This window comes from Microcaecilia unicolor, chromosome 4, assembly GCF_901765095.1.
Source record: "Microcaecilia unicolor chromosome 4, aMicUni1.1, whole genome shotgun sequence".
Classification (NCBI taxonomy): Eukaryota; Metazoa; Chordata; class Amphibia; order Gymnophiona; family Siphonopidae; genus Microcaecilia; species Microcaecilia unicolor.
This window is the reverse complement of record NC_044034.1, coordinates 322,273,121-322,290,862: the sequence shown is the minus strand read 5'-3', so window position 1 is coordinate 322,290,862 and position 17,742 is coordinate 322,273,121. Positions and strand designations below refer to the sequence as shown.

Genomic DNA, 17,742 nt, shown 5'->3' with positions numbered 1-17,742 from the left:
CAGGCTGATTGTTCTCACATGTGGGTCGACGTCCACGTCAGCCCAGGAATCGGCAAATTTTTTGCAAGCAAAAAGGAAAAGTTTTGCCAGTCTGTGCAAGCAGTGCGCACCGCACCTGCGCGGACAACTTCTCACCCGTCACGTGAGCGTGCCTCTTCAGTTAAATAAAAAAAGCATAGAAACAAAGTAACAACAACTCCAAAGGGGAGGTGTGCGGGTTTCTGGGAACAATCAGCCTGCTGTCCTCGGAGAATACTTGCTACAGGTAAGTATCTTCGCTTTCTCCGAGGACAAGCAGGCTGCTTGTTCTCACATGTGGGGTATCCCTAGCAACCAGGCTCACTCAAAACAATGAACATTGGTAAATTGGGCCTCGCAACGTGGAGGACATAACATAGATTGACCTGAAACCATAAACAACTGACTGAGAGTGCAGCCTAGAACAGAACAAAAATGGATCTAGGGGGGTGGAGTTGGATTCTAAACCCCAAACAGATTCTGTAGCACCGACTGTCCAAACTGACTGTCGCGTCGGGTATTCTGCTGAAGGCAGTAGTGAGATGTGAATGTGTGGACCGAAGACCACGTTGCAGCCTTGCAAATCTCTTCAATGGAGGATGACTTTAAGTGAGCCACTGACGCAGCCATGGCTCTAACATTATGAGCCGTGACATGGCCATCTAGAGTCTGCCCAGCTTGGGCATAAGTGAAGGAAATGCAATCTGATAGCAAATTGGAGATTGTGAGTTTTCCGATGGCGACTCCCCTCCTGTTGGGGTTGAAAGAAACAAACAACTGGGCGGACTGTCTGAAGGGCTTCATCCGCTCCACGTAAAAGGCCAATGCTCTCTTGCAGTCCAAGGTATGCAAACTGCTTTCACCAGGGTGGGTATGAGGATGGGGAAAGAATGTTGGCAAGACAACTGACTGGTTCAGATGGAACTCCGACACCACCTTTGGCAGGAACTTAAGTGCGTGCGGAGGACTACTCTGTTATGATGGAACTTAATGTAAGGTGCATGCACTACTAAGGCCTGAAGTTCACTGACCCTACGAGCTGAAGAAACAGCCACCAAGAAAATGACCTTCCAGGTCAAGTACTTCAGATGGCAGAAATTCAGTGGCTCAAAAGGAGCTTTCATCAGCTGGGTGAGAATGACACTGAGATCCCATGACACTGGTGGAGGTTTGACAGGGGGCTTTGACAAAAACAAACCTCTCATGAAGTGAACAATTAAAGGCTGTCCAGAGACAGGCTTACCTTCTACATGGCGATGATAAGCACTAATCGCACTAAGGTGAACCCTTACGGAGTTGGTCTTGAGACCAGACTGATAAGTGTAGAAGGTATTCAAGAAGGGTCTGTGTAGGACAAGAAAGAGGATCTACGGCTTTGCTGTCACACCAGACAGCAAACGTCCTCCATTTGAAAGAGTAACACCTTTTCGTGGAATCTTTCCTGGAAGCAAGCAAGACTCGGGAGACACCCTCTGAAAGACCCAAGGAGGCAACTTCTAAGCTCTCAACATCCAGGCCGTGAGAGCCAGAGACTGGAGGTTGGGATGTAGAAGCGACCCCTCGTTCTGGGTGATGAGGGTCGGAAAACAGTCCAATCTCCACGGTTCTTCGGAGGACAACTCCAGAAGAAGAGGGAACCAAATCTGGTGTGGCCAGAAGGGAGCAATGAGAATCATGGTTCCACGGTCTTGCTTGAGTTTCAGCTATACTAGAGGTATAGGAGGATAGGTATACAGAAGGCCTATTCCCCAATGCAGGAGAAAGGCAACTGACGCTAGTCTGTCGTGGGCCTGAAGCCTGGAACAGAACTGAGGGACCTTGTGATTGATCTGAGTGGCAAAAAGATCCACCGAGGGAGTGCCCCATGCTCAGAAGATCTTGCAGGTGACATCCATGTTCAGTGACCACTCATGATGTTGCATTATCCTGCTCAGCCTCTAAAAATTAATCTAGTACTTGAAAGCATAATAATACTTCTAAATGTGGAAATATGGAATTATTTAAATTACACAGTTAATGTTCAGCAAAGGCCCTGGCTCTCTTATATTTATCTATGTAGAAATGTGCACACACACACATTTATTTATTTGAATTTAACTCACCGCTTTTTTCTCAAGATGAGTAACATTCAGGTCCACTAGGTATTTCTTTGTTACTGTAAGGCTTACAATTTAAATTTGCATCCGAGGCAATGGAGGGTTAGATAATTTGCCCAAGATCACAAGGAGCAGCAGTGGGATTTGAACTGGGTTTCCTTGGTTGTCAAGCCCAGTGATCTAATCACTAGACTACATATATAATACTAGTGTTACCTGTCTTTAGCGCTTTTATCTTTTCCGCTGCCCTTGTAACATTAACCCCTCATTCTATAATTTGGCACCTAAATGTAAGCACCATTTGTGCACTTAAATTTATAGAATACTAGCCCTTATACGGGTAAGTGTACATTTGTGCGTAAGTGCTAGGTGAGCGCTCAAATATTCTATAAATGACACGTGCAACTCAGTGGAAAAATAAAAGGGGGTGTTCATAAGGGAGAAGCATGGGCAGGACACGAGTGGGACCAACATTTACACACAAAACTTACAAAATACTGGAAGTTACATGCTAAAGTGTGACATACAGGCACACACATTTATGCCTGCTATTGACATGATGTAAGTTGGTGCACCTAAATGTAGGCATGTTGAAGTATCTTATAACAGAATCTTGATGCCCAGATGCAGTTATAAGAAATAACAGGTAGTGTGTTGCATTTAGGTGTCCAAATTGTAGTGCTTAAGCGAGCAATTTATAACAGTAAAGACCCGCATGATCCATCCAGCCTTCTCAACAAAGGCAAACAGCACCCGCCACTCTGTGCAGGTTATAGTCACTCATGCTTAAACACTGGTTGGCAATTTGCCATCATACCAACCATGTATAGGTAGTTAAATATGATGCAGTCATATTCAATGCCTGGATAATTTCTGGCCATGGAGGAGTGCACAAACAGCATCCTAACTATGGTCAGATAGTTATGCGGGTGCTGACACTGAACATCAGCCAGCACCTAGATAATGGCAGCCATCCAAGACCCGTATATTCAGTGCTGATTCCTGGATATGACCTGACACTGAATATCCAGAACTAATTTTGCCCGTAGAGGTGAGCACTTAGAAAAACACTGACCACCATGAGCTGAATTACCACCCCTTATATTCCATGTATGCTCAAGGTAGATTGCAAAGCTCCATATATAATACAACTTATACTGAGCATGGATTTCTGCATCCGAAATGCACAGTTTTGATTTCTGAATGAAAGTGCAGTAGTCAAACCTTTGTGGGTTCTTTCAAGTCATATTTCATCTTATTCACATTCAGAACATCTGCTTTGTTATAAATTTCGATACACCTGCACACAGGCAAAAATTCACTTCTAGACTTTCCCCAATGTCACTTAACTCCATTCCACTTCAATGCTTTGTAACACTGATTCTTGTAGCACTGTGCTAGTCACAGTACTTACAAGAATGAACCTCCATTTACCACCACTTTTCAAGTCTTCTTGTTTCACCAACCTCTCTCTCGTTTTATCTACCCCCCCCCCCCCCCAATTTTCTAAGATGGCTAGCCTACTCATCAATCTTTTATGTGAAAGCCTGAAAAGCCAGTGACCAAGACCCAATTTCCACCAACTCACAGAAAACGTTGTTGCTAGGGCAAAACTGAAGTTGTGTTGACACGGAGACATCAGAAACACTCACAACATATTTTAAATTGGACAAACACAAATGCACTTCTGTAAATTTTGCTTTGTACTACTGATAATGTGATTAAATATTTACCTTTCCTGAAGGTCTTGTTAATGCTAGTTTGTCCCTCAGCAAAGCTTTTGTCTCCTTCCACGTAAGGGAACACTCTTCCCTGGTGTACCCAGTAGTAGTCATGAGAACCAAAGAAGAACACTGGGAAGTCCCCGATGTCATGTTTCAGGCCTTGTATGTTGAGTGGCACTGACCTGGGGCTACAGATCTCAGCTGGCCACCACCTGAAAGGCAGAATGTGTGGCAGGTAAATTCACAGAGTATTCAGTCTGAAGGGAAGGACTTACAATTTTCTACTTCATATCCTCTTGGAAGTGTTTCATTTTGAGAATTTCAATTCTACTCTCTACAGATTCCTGTGCTAAACACTTGTGCTTTCTCGCTTCCTGATGCCAGGTCATAAAACAAGACTTTAGGTAGCTGATATGACCCCTTTTTTTTTATGACAGCTACTCCAGAAGACTCTTCAAACTCCAACTACTATGAACAAACCTCATGCATTTCTCAGATAACAGCTAGATCAAAAGCCAAAAGGGTCAACAAAAACAGCGCAGTACCCCATAACTGCAAAAAATCCATTTAGGAATTACAACATTATTTGCTATTTTCTCATGGGGTGGAAAATATAGCTAAGTTACTTACCTATAGCAGGTGTTCTCTGAGGACAGCAGGCATATATTCTCACATGTGGGTGATGTCTTCCACGGAGCCCAGTACTAACACTGTCAAGTGCACTGCCACTTTAAATCTTTGAGGCAGTACCCCCATCGTGCACGCGCGGGTGCTCTCCCACCCAACGCTTGAGCGCGGGTGCAGCAGTACAGTACTAAAGCTAAGAAGACAACTCCAAGGGGAGGCAGGAGGGATGTAAGAATATATGCCTGCTGTCCTCGGAGAACACCTGCTACAGGTAAGTAACTTAGCTTTCTCTGAAGACAAGCAGGCACAATATTCTCACATGTGGGCCTCGCTCACTACCATTACAACATAAATAAATGTGTCAACTCAGTAGATAGTGAGCCTGGTGGGGAAAAAGGGTCAGAGGGTGGAATTGACAAGTAGTAAAAAGATTCAGCAGGACTGCTTGTCCATAGCATGGACTCCATACTGCTATCCTGCCTAGAATGCTGCTCCAGACACATAGCCAGATCACTGCTCACAATGTAAGAGCCATGGCAGCTTCAGCAGCCCATTTCTGTTCTGCCTCCATTGAAAACATTTGCAAAGCAGCTACATAAATTCTACCCACACCTTCACTGCTCTAGAACTGCTTTGCAAGTGTTTTCAATGGAGGCAGAGCAGAAATGGTCCATGAAGGGTCAGCCCAGCCTGAGTATACGTGTAGGAGATAAATTCAGCCAGCCAAGTTGAGACTATACATTTGGTGATGAGAATCCCCAATCTGTTAGGGTCGAAGGACAAAAAAAGCTGGGTTGACTTCCTATGAGGTTTTGTACGATCCAGATAGTAAGCTAGAGCATGCTTGCAGTTTAACGTATGCAGTGCGGTTTCTCCAGAATTACAGTGTGGTTTAGGGAAGAAGACAGGTAGTACAATGAGAGACTCCTGAGAAAATTAAAGAGTCAGGGGATAGGAGGCAAGGTTCTGGTGTGGATTAGGAATTGATTATTGGACAGAAAACAGAGGGTAGGGTTAAATGGTCATTTCTCTCAATGGAGGAGGGTGAACAGTGGAGTGCCGCAAGGATCTATACTGAGACCGGTGCTATTTAGCATATTTATAAATGATATGGAAATTGGAACAATGAATGAGGTGATTAAATTTGCAGATGATACAAAACTATTCAAGGTTGTGTGGGCTGTGAAATATTGTAGGAAGACCTTAGGAAATTGGAAGACTGGGCATCTAAATGGCAGATGAAATTTAATGTGGACAAATGTAAGGTGATGCACATTGGAAAGAATAATCCAAATCATAGTTACCTGATGCTAGGGTCCACCTTGGGGGTCAGCACTCAAGAAAAAGACCCAGGTGTCGTCATAGATAATATGCTGAAATCTTCTGCTCAGTGTATGGTGGTGGCCAAAAAAGCAAACAGGATGTTCTGAATTATTAGGAAAGGGATGGTGAATAAGACTGAAAATACTATAATGCCTTTGTATTGCTCCATGGTGCGTCCGCACCTTGAGTATTGCATTCAACTCTGGTCGCCGTTTCTCAAACAAGATATAGCAGAATTAGAAAAGGTTCAAAGAAGAACTCCTCTCGTATAAGGAAAGACTAAAGAGGTTAGGGCTCTTCAGCTTGGAAAAGAGATGGATGAGGAGAGATATGATTGAGGTCTACAAAATCCTCAGTGGTGTAGAACAAGTAGAAGTAAATCGATTTTTTACCCATTCCAAAAGTACAAAGACTAGGGGACACTAGAGGAAGTTTAATGGAAATACTTTTAAAACAAATAGAAGGAAATATTTTTTCACTCAACGAATAGTTAAGCTCTGGAACTCTTTGTCGGAGGATGTGGTAACAGCAGTTAATGTATCTGGGTTTAAAAAATGTTTGGACAAATTCCTGGAGGAAAAGCCCACAGTCTGCTATTGAGACAGACATGGGAAACAACTGCTTGCCCTGGAATTTGTAGTATGGAGTGTTGCCACGATTTGGGTTTCTGTCAGGTACTTGTGACCTGGCTTGGCCATTGTTTGGAAAACAGGATACTGGGCTAGATGGACCATTGGTCTGACCCAATATGGCTACCCTTATGTCGTGGTAGAACCTGGTGTAAGGCGGGTCTGTCAAATAGGCTTGACTCTCTGACTCTTCTGGCAGAACTAAGAGCTATTAAGACCACTACCTTATAGGTGAGCAATTTCAAAGAACAGGAACAAAGTGGTTCAAATAGAGGTTTCATGAGAGCTGTTGGGATGACATTGAGATCCCATGCCATCGGAGGTGGTTTGATAGGAGGTTGGCATGAAACAAATGTTTCATGAATCTAACTATAAAGGGATGAACTGAAACTGGTTTATTATCAAGTTTAGAATGAAAAGCTCTCACAGAACTCAAATGTACTCTGACTGAGTTAGTTTTGAGACCAGAATCTGAAAGATGGAGGAGTTACTCTATAAGGGTAGGCAGAGAGCTCGTAGTAGGATCAAATGCTCTGGCTGCACACCAGAGAGAAAATCTTTTCCACTTTGAACAGTAACATTTTCGTGTAGAAGGTTTTCTAGAGGCTAGGAGTATCCTAGAGACTGCACCAGAAAGGTTTAAGGAATGTAATGTCATCCAGAACCATAATGTCTTTCGGAACTAAGCCATCAAGGCTAGGAAGCGAGGGCTGGCGGGAGGAGGGACCCTTCATTCTGTGTTATTAGGATTGGAAAAGGATCTAATTTCAATGGTTTCCTGGACAATAACTCTAGAAGAGGGAACCAGATTTGACATGGCCAGTAGGGAGCAATTAGAATCATGGTCCTCTGGTCTCGACACAGTTTAAGAAGACTTTTCCTTATAAGACGTAGTGGGGGAAAAGCGTACAGAAGGTTTGTTCCCCAGTGGCGCATGAAGGCATCTGGGGCTGTACAGTTGGGAGCATATATTTGGGAACAAAAGCGTGGAAGCTGCTTGTTCTGAGAAGCAAAGAAGTCTATTGCTGAGGTTCCCCCATGGCTGAAATATCTGACAAACTATAGAGGTGCTGAGAGATAATTTGTGAGGTTGAAAGACTCTGCTCAGTTTGTCTGCTACAGCATTCTGTTTGCTGGCTAGGTAAATAGTTCTTATACAGATGTTTCAAGAAGCTGCCTAAGTTCATATCTGGATTGCTTGTGGACAAAGGAAGTAAGTATCTGTTCCTCCTTGTTTGTTCAGGAAATACATTGCTAGCTGGTTGTCCATGTGAACAAGTATTACCTAACCGAGGATAGAGTCCTGGAAGGTTTTGACAGCCATCCAAACAGTTTGCAATTCCAGGAGGCTGATATGTCATTTCTCTCATGGGGTCCAAGAACCCTGTGTGTGGAGACCATTGAGATGTGCTACCCAACCAACCAGCGAGGCATCTTTAGTGAGGCCTTTGTGAGGTGGAAGGGGCTAAAATGGAAGACCCTGGGTAAGATTCTTGGACACCATCCACCACTATAAAGAGTGGCGCAGCTGTGGAGTGATTTGAATATGACCTGATAGTAATCCCATGGCTTGGGACCACTGAGAGGTCCACTGAGAGATTCGGAAATGAAGACGAGCCAATGGTGTTACATGGACTGCTGAAGCCATGTGACAAATTAGGCAGAGCATCTGATGAGCAGATACTTGGGTGGAGTTGAATATCTGAGTGGTGAGATGTAGTCTGTTGTCTGCCCTTAGTTGAGGAAGGAAGGCTCGACCCAAGTAGTATTGAAGAGAGCCCCTATGAACTCTAAGGTCTGGACTGGTTGAAGATTTGATTTGGGGTAACTGATCATAAATCCGAGGAGTTCTAGAAGCTGGAGTTCCAGAGGAGATCTGGGAAATTATAGACCGGTGAGTCTGACGTCAGTGCCAGGCAAAATGGTAGAGACTATTATTAAGAACAAAATTACAGCGCATATTCAAAAGCAAGGATTAATGAGATAAAGTCAACATGGATTTAGTGAAGGGAAATCTTGCCTCACCAATCTACTACATGTCTTTGAAGGGGTGAACAAATATGTGGATAAAGGTGAGCCGGTTGATATTGTGTATCTGGATTTTCAGAAGGCGTTCGACAAAGTACCTCATGAAGGACTCCTTAGGAAATTGGAGAGTTATGGGATAGGAGGTAGGGTTCTATTGTGGATTAAAAATTGGTTAACAGATAGAAACCAGAGAGTAGGGTTAAATGGTCAATATTCTCAATGGAGAAGGGTAGTTAGTGGGGTTTCCCAGGGGTCTGTGCTAGGACCGCTGCTTTTAAACATATTTATAACTGAAAGACTCCAGAGGAAATTGGAGAGTCATGGGATAGGAGGTAGTGTTCTATTGTGGATTAAAAACTGGTTAAAAGATAGAAAACAGAGAGTATTTATTTATTTCTTACATTTATATCCCACATTTTCCCACCTATTTGCAGGCTCAATGTGGCTTACAAAGTACCATAAAGGCGTTTGCCATTTCAGTTGATAACAAATACAAGATTGTGTTGTGGTCATATGAGATAGAGGTGATCAGGCGTCATGGGTCAAGGGAAAGAGGATAGTAAATTGTCCAGTACGATCTTTGATTATGTTGTGTTGCAGGGTGTGGGGATTTATGTTGGATCGTTGGGATAAGCTTTTTTGAAGAGGTGAGTTTTTAATGACTCCTGAAATTTAGGTGGTCATATACTGTTTTCACAGCATACGGGAGTCCATTCCATAGTTGTGCGCTTATGTAGGAGAAGCTAGATGAAAAAGTTGTTTTGTATTTTAGCCCTTTGCAGTTTGGGTAATGTAGGTTTAGGTATGATCGTGCTGATCTGAGTCTCTTTCTAGTTGGTAGATCTATTTGGTCTGTCATATATCCTGGGACTACGCCGTAGATGATTTTGTGGACCAATGTGCATATTTTGAAGATGATCCGTTCTTTGATTTGGAGCCAGTGCAGCTTTTCTCGAAGGGGTTTACCGCTTTCGAATTGTGTTTTATCATATATCAGTCTGGCTGCTGTGTTTTGGGCGGTATGTAGTTTTTTTGTGAGTTGTTCTTTACATCCCGCATAGATTCCGTTGCAGTAATCTGCATAGCTGAGAACCATTGGTTGTGTTAGTTTTTGAAAGATATCTCTCGGGAAGAAAGGTTTTATTCATTTGAGTTTCCACATTGAGTAGAACATTTTCTTTATTACGGTTTTTACTTGGCTATCGAGAGTGAGGTTGCGATCGATTGTGACTCCGAGTATTTTTAGGCTGTCTGAGATAGGGAGTGCATGTCCTGGGGTGTTTATGGTTGTGGGTTTGTAGTTGTTATGTTGAGATGAGAGGATAAGGCAGTGTGTTTTTTCAGAGTTCAGTTTCAGTTGGAATGAGTTTGCCCAAGAGTCCATGATGTTCAGGCCATCATTGATTTCATTAGTTATTTCGGTCAAGTCATGTCTGAAGGGAATGAAGATTGTTACATCATCTGCACAGATGAATGGGTTAAGGCCTTGATTGGATAAGGACTTTGCCAGTGGGATCATCATCATGTTGAAAAGTATTGGTGATAATGGTGATCCTTGAGTAGGGTTAAATGGTCAGTATTCTCAATGGAGAAGGATAGTTAGTGGGGTTCCCCAGGGCTCTATGTTGGGACCACTTGCTTTTTAACATATTTATAAATGACCTAGAGATGGGAGTAACTAGTGAGGTAATTAAATTTGCTGATGACACAAAGTTATTCAAAGCCATTAAATCACAGGAGGATTGTGAAAAATTACAAGAGGACCTTACGAGACTGGGCGTCTAATGGCACATGACATTTAATGTGAGCAAGTGCAAAGTGATGCATGTGGGAAAGAGAAACCCGAATTATAGCTACGTCATTCAAGGTTCCACGTTAGGAGTCATGGACCAAGAAAGGGATCTAGGTGTCGTCGTTGATGATACGTTGAAACCTTCTGCTCAGTGTGCTGCTGCGGCTAAGAAAGCAAATAGAATTTTAGGTATTATTAGGAAAGGAATGGAAAACAAAAATGAGGATGTCATAATGCCTTTGTATCACTCCATGGTGCGACCGCACCTCGAATATTGTGTTCAATTCTGGTCGCCGCATCTCAAAAAAGATATAGTGGAATTAGAAAAGGTGCAGAGAAGGGCAATGAAAATGATAAAGGGAATGGGACGACTTCCCTATGAGGAAAGGCTAAAGCAGCTAGGGCTCTTCAGCTTGTAAAAAAAGGCAGCTGAGGGGAGATATGATAGAGGTCTATAAAATAATGAGTGGAGTGGAACGGGTAGATGTGAAGCGTCTGTTTATGCTTTAAAAAATACTAGGACTAGGGGGCATGCGATGAAGCTACAATGTAGTAAATTTAAAATGAATCGGAGAAAACTTTTCTTCACTCAACGTGCAGTTAAACTCTGGAATTCATTGCCAGAGAATGTGATAAAGACGGTTAGCTTAGCGGAGTTTAAAAAAGGTTTGGACGGCTTCCTAAAGGAAAAGTCCATAGACCATTATTAAATGGACTTGGCGACAATCCACTATTTCTGGGATAAGCAGTATAAAATGTTTTGTACTTTTTTGGGATCTTGCCATGTATTTGTGACCTAGATTGGCCACTGTTGGAAACAGGATGCTGGGCTTGGTGGACCTTTGGTCTTTCCCAGTATGGCAATACTTATGTATGGCGGACTGAGTGGAGATGTTTGACGATTCTCAGGAAGCTGCTTGGATTAACCAGTCATCCAGGTAGGGAAAGACGTGTATGCCCCACTTGTAAAGTGTTCCAGCTACTACTATCAGATACTTTGTGAAGACTCAAGGAGCTGAGGCCAAGCCAAATGGTAAGATTTTGTACTGATAGTTCTGAGTTCCACAACAAAAGCAGAGGAACTTTCTGTGTGCAGGGAGAATAGGTATGTGCACATATGCCTCCTTGAGATCTAGAGAGCAAAGTCAGTCATTGAGTTGTATCATGGGAAGTAGTGACCCCAGGGTTACGACGCAAAAAATGTACTCCCCCCCCATCTTTTTTGGTATCAGAAAATATTTGGTGTACAACCCTCAATCCCTGTCCTGCAGAGGAACTGGTTCTATTGCATTCTGCCGGAGGAGGGCTGAAAGCTTTTCTTGAAGTAGATTCATTTGGAGGGAGCTAAAATAAGACTCTTGGAGGATGGTCAGGAGGTCTTTTTTGCCAACACAGAGCACAGCCGTGCAGAATGGTGTGTAGCACCCAAAGTCGTAGGTTATGAGAGGCCACCTCTGTTGGAAGAGAATGAGCCCTCCTTTCCTACTGATAGGTCATTTGGCATGGACAAAAATTAGGCTATTGTTTAGACTGAGAGGGTGTCTGGGATTTCTGACCCCACTGCCGTCTTGGACGTGAGTGTTGGGGTATAGTTCTTTGAGGTGGAATGACGCTTAGACTGTCACGGTCGTGCCCTGGTTTCAGGCTCTCAGTCATCTCGCCCCCTGGTGGCTAGGCCTGGTGGCTGCATTGGATGGTCTGTGTGCTGTTTCCCGTTCCAGACTTCAGCCCAGACCAGTCCGGATCTTCCGGCCTGCCAGACTTGCTTGTCTTGTTTGAGCCTGCACAGAACCCGTAGCTGCCTGGTGATTGCTGCAGCTGAATCTCAGCTACTGCTGGGCTTATTAGCCATTTGGAAACTCTCTGCTTTGCCTTTGCATCGCCTAAGGCCCTGGTTTGTTGGTGCATGTTGCACTTCTGCCTAGCTTGGTTTTTATTCTAGTTCCTTGTCTGATGCTAGTTAGTCTGTGTGTAGTTTAGCTTAGGGTTATTGTTTGTTTCCTAGACTTGTTCCTTGTCTGTCTTTTGTGTTTAGTTTCTGTTTGTCTGTGTTTCTTGTTCAGTGGCTGCTTGGCAGCTTTCTGTTCTGTCTCGTGTTTGTCAGTGTTTGTTCCCTGTTTTAGTGGCTGCTTGCAGCTTCCAGTTCCTACCCTGTCCTGTAAGTCCTGTCGGTCGCCTGCAGCCAGGGGCTCAACTCCTGGGGAAGGGCGGCTAGTGCAGGTGAAGTCTTGCTGTTCCTATCTGAGTTCTGTCTTGTTCCTGGTGTGGGGTGGTTTGGCCTGCCACTGCCGCTCCTTGGCAGTGGCCCAAGGGCTCACTAACCCAGTTCCTGCTTTTGAAAACGTGACATAGACATAGTAACTGGAGCATCGATAGCCTCCTGCAAACCTTCTACAAGAAGTACCAGAAGTTTGTGGACTGGGTAGATTTTTTATAGCATCTGTATGCTTTTTAATCAGATCAGCCACTTCCTCAGCTTTGTTCCAAACAAGTTTTCTCCACGACAAGGAACATCTGCCAGATGCCCCTGGACAGCAGATTCAAAGTTGGAGACCCTGAGCCCAAGAGAGACGTCGCACTGCCACTGCTAAGGCAGAAATGCATGAAGAGACATCAAAGGCTTGCCTTGCTATATATTTATGACAGTCAAGAATTTTTCTGTGAAGATTATGGAATTCCTCAGCTTTCTCAGGGGGAAGGAATTCTGCAAAAGATAAATTACTCTGTATTAGATATTTTAAGTAAATTGTGGAATAAAGTTGATAATCCAATATGCAATTGGTGAGCATTGAAGCTTGAAAAGTTTTTCTGTCAAAACAGCCTAATGTTCTAGCTTCCTGTAAGAACAGAAACATGAGATCTTGAACTGCGAGTGCGCTTTAAGACAGATTCCACAACTAGGGAGTGATGGGGTAATTTTGTTTTTTTTCAAACTCAGTGGATTTCTGTATTCTGTACATTTTATTAATTTTCTTTGAGGCTATCCGAACTGTCAGTGGAGTCACCCAGTTTTTGAGCAAAGTACTTTTCATAATTGAATGAAGTGAAACAGTGATTCCTTCTCTAGGAGAGTCAGAATCTAAAACTCAAAAAGTTCTGAACAAGGTTCTTCCTCCATTCCCGATTTAAAAGGCATGGCTTGAGCTATCTCATTGACAAAGCCAGGAAAATATACACTCTCTTGAGGAGACTTACATCTCTCAGGTGAAAGAGAAGGATTATATGGAATTCCATAGGACTCCTCAGCTGAGAGGTCCTGTGGGTCCTGATCCGTCTCCCAGGAGATGTCCGAGTCTGTCTCTTCAAAGATCTGTTCATGGGAAGTACGTGGAAGAGAGTGTTGACTCGGCATCAAGGCAAATGAATCTCTGAAGTTTGAGAAAGTTCTTCTTGCCACATCGATGTATGTATTGGTCAGTTTTGTGGAGCCTTGAACGGTCGACGCCAAGCCGGTGTGCAAGACCTCTCCCGTGACTGTCTTTCTGATGTCTTGATGGGCTGAGCTGAGGCTAGCAGAAGCACCCTGTAAAGCCTGTATAGGCTGCAAATGGAGAAGCCCTGAAAGATCCTCCTTGAGCATCTCCTCATGAAGAGTAGTGGCATCTGTACCAGCTGAGAAAGCGGTGTGGACACAGCCTGAGTTATAACCTGTATAGGCATAGGAGATCTCGAAGTCCTTGAAGGATTTTGTGAGAAATGTGCTGGGAAAGGAGAGCAGTCACTGTGGCATGGATGCTTCTCATGCATCGAGGATGTTGAAGCAGGGGAGATATGGGTCGAGTGCCTGGAGGGAGAACGATGGCAATGCTTCTTAGGATTTTTACACTTCAGGTCCCTCTATGAACACAGTACTGACAATGAGGACCTTCTTGATGCTGTGTTGGTGACCCGATGACAACATAGGTTCTGCATCGAGTACCGAATTCCCTGCCATGCTCGATGCTGATGTAGAACCAAAACGTTTTTCACACTGGTTTTAAGGGTCCTCACTTCCATGCACAGGCAGAAGTTACACTGTATGTCCTGGTGCTCAGGACCCAAGCACTGAATACACCAGTTATGGGGGTCTGTGTTGAAACAGTTCAATTGCACTGAGTACACTTCTTAAAGCCACTCGGCACCCTCATTGACAGAGGGAAAAACGGCCAATGCTAGGTCAAAAGGCTCTATGGCTCAGGGAGCTCGAGTAGTTGCATACCTGAAAATAGTCGATGCTGCCCGGGCAAAAGAAGAGCTCAGAGGCCTGAAAAGGCCAAAAGTAAAAATATGAAAATAATTGAAAAAAAAATGTATAATTTTAACTTAATACTGAAAAAAGAAGAATATGAAGAAAAAATGTGCAGAAAAGGGGAAGGCATCAAAAAGGCAAAAGTCTGACCCGCCAAGGAAATTAAAAAGTCAACCTCTCTGCTTCACAGAAAACGACAGCCTGTTGGTCCCGTGCTTGAGTGTCGGTCAGGAAAGCATCTGCACATGTATAGTGGGGGCACTGTCTCAAAGACGTAAAGTGACAGCGCACTTGGCAGTGTCTGCACCAGGCTCTAAGGATGATTTCACCCATATGTGAGAATATTATGCCTGCTTGTCCTTGGAGAATCTAAGATATGGTAAAAAGTGTTTTACCCATGTTGATAGGCTGTCTGAAAACGGTACCCTCCCCACTAAAAGTTCACTCACACCTCCACAACATACATAGTTTTAGCCATACTGAAAGAATACACTTCCTAGGTTGGAGGAAGAAAAGTACATGTGTATATTGCATTTTCAACTTTACACACGTGCACATTCCCAGCAAGTTACTGTGTGGATTCCTCACAGAAGAAATGAGAATGGCTATAAGTGGACACCCGCTTTCCCTCCCCACCCCCCCCACCCCAATAGTGCAGGGGCAGCTTAGGTGGAACTTACACCACAGTCATGCAGGCTGTTCTAATGCAGATAATGTAAAAATTGCCCCAAAAGTATTTATTTGTCTCGCACCCTAGATCAGGCTGCCATAAAAGCTGTGATGTATGTATTCTATGCATCTGACTGAGCTGCTCACTTTTTGTTAGGCTTTCTCTATTTTGTGTTTTCTATTTTATCTAGATTGTGCGAGTCAGCTTGGACAGTATAGCAAGTTTTAATAAACTATAAACTCTACAATGCTACATCTAGAGATGAGCAGCACCACTGTAATGGCAACCCTGCCTCTAAATCCAAGTTTTCATTCATAGGCAAAGGTTCAAAGGATCATCAGCAAACTACCAAAATGGCACAGTCCTCCCAATTTCTGCTTTCTTCTTCTCAAATTCACTCAGTACTAGGCTGTTAAAACTACTCACACTGTTAAGAGGTGCCATGATATTATGTTAATACTGTGCTTCTAGGCAAACTTTATCAAAGAGTGTTACTCTCTGCCATACTGTTTTTATTATTTGTTTTATGTTGCTAGTATACACAGTGTTATGCAAGATAATTCCTAAGAATATCCCCGTTCCCAGCTTTAGCACAAACAGGATCTCCAGTTCTAAACTATGGTGCCAACGAACAAGCAGCAAAGAGTGAATTAAAGTCTGTTCCTTATTTTTGCACGTTATCGTTCATCAGATATGTGAGTAGCACCTATTAAATTATTATAGAATAGGTATCAACCTCACACTTGTATTTACAAATAATCTAGAAAACAAAGCTGTGCACTTTGTGAAGAGCTCAGTTATCCTATTTCTGTATAGAACTGTGTGGAAAAAAGAAGAGATAGATGTGTGCAGTTAACTTAGGGTTTTGTCGTCTGAATCCTATTTGGTGCTTTATAGCTTTGAAATGTTTATTTAGATGCCACATATTCTACAAAAAACTCTGTAGGACACTGTGTACACACATACTGTATTTATACAGAAAAAAATAACTTGACATTTGGGGGAGTTGGGGGTAGTTACTAAGGTGCGATAAAAATTGGGCTTTTACTGCACCTTAATTTTCTGCAGGAGTGACTAACCTGTGGTGTCTCAGTACTGCAGTGTAGTCACACCCACTGTATATTAATAACAATCAGGTCAATGGGATTCATTGCTCCTGTCAACTCACAACCTCACAAGCTGTACTGTTCATAGCGTCCGGGAGCACTGAATGCTATGTCTCAGCCTGATGCTCTCAGGCTGCTTTTAAAGGAGCTGGCATGTAAAATAAGCAGCTGCCCCTCCCCCTCGATAGACCACTTTACTCATTCTCCTCCCAATGCCCCTCCCCAATCACATACCCCTCAGTTCTGATGACCCCCCCCCCCACCCCCTGGGGTTTAGTGAGGTCAGGGCAGGAGTGATTCCCAGTCTCTCCTGCTGATGCCAGGTTCAAAATGGCAGCAGTGACCCCTAGCAGTATGTCACGGTACTACCCCACTTGTGAGACTACTGCTAGGAGTCACTGATGCCATTGTGAATCTAGCAACAGCAAGGGATCTCTCCTGCCCCAACTTCACTAGACCCCAGAGATTTTGAAAGATAGGCCCAGAGGATCTACAGAAGGACAGGGGTTTTATGTGGATTGGGGGGTCATTGGGGCATAGGGGACATCCGGAAGAGGAAGGGGGCAGCAGCTGCTGTTTTCATGCATCAACCCTTTAAGAAGGGGCCTGGGTGCATCAAGAGCTTTTTGCTGGCATTATCTTTACAAGAATAACACAGTTTGTGGTGTTCACCACAAGCAGTATTATTCAAACATAGCAATGATTTGCATGAATTTATTTGCATCTCTCTACTGTATGTCGCAGAACCTTAAATTAACGTGTATTATGGAAATATAATGCACATTACTACCCTTTATCAAGCATTTTAAGGACAAATAATGCCCATTATGGCTGTAATGCATCTTAATAACTAACCCTTAATTGACAAAATAACTTATAAAATGGATGAAGGTGTGATTATGTAACTGCTATCACATGAAAAACTTGCCTGTAATTTCCAAGCTTCACCCAGACAATCTGCTTGTAGTGTAGCCTTTTGCCAGCCTTACAATCGTTACAGTTCCAGCATCCCTCTGGCATCTCTATGCTCAGACAATCAGGGTGGAAGGACGCTGGGCATGACTCGCAGCACAAAAGTTTCCCACCTTCACACAAAACAGACAAGTGGCAGTTTTAAAATCGCCAGAATGGAGAGCAGAGGCGCAAACTCTTATATGCTGAGCATTAGAAAAAGGCCAGCATAAGGGATTAAGTCAAAGCTGTGATACTGGTATGACAGAAAAAGGACTCCACAGATCAATGGCTACAATTGCCTTTTTATTTATGACCAATGTAGCAAAGATATTAAGATGCAAAACCCATCACTGGCCAATGCCAAATCTAGTGGCTTGTCACTGGCTTCTCTTCAATCTGTGGCTCTGAAGAAAATTTTTGACACATCAGAACCACTAAAGTGCTTTAACTATGGTCACTAATCTTAGATTATATGACAGCTTGATTATACAATATTCCATAAGATGGTTCTAATGGTACTAGTTAGTGCAAAATGCGACAAACTGTT

General features: G+C 43.3%; 1 protein-coding gene across 1 annotated transcript in view; it reads right to left on the bottom strand.

The window, feature by feature from the left end:
- Positions 1 to 17,742, bottom strand: part of NSD3 (nuclear receptor binding SET domain protein 3) — a 338,825-nt gene that overhangs the window by 25,171 nt on the left and 295,912 nt on the right. The window contains 2 exon segments of the mRNA XM_030201931.1: positions 3,848 to 4,050; positions 17,170 to 17,326. Coding sequence (XP_030057791.1) covers positions 3,848 to 4,050; positions 17,170 to 17,326 — 360 coding nt within the window.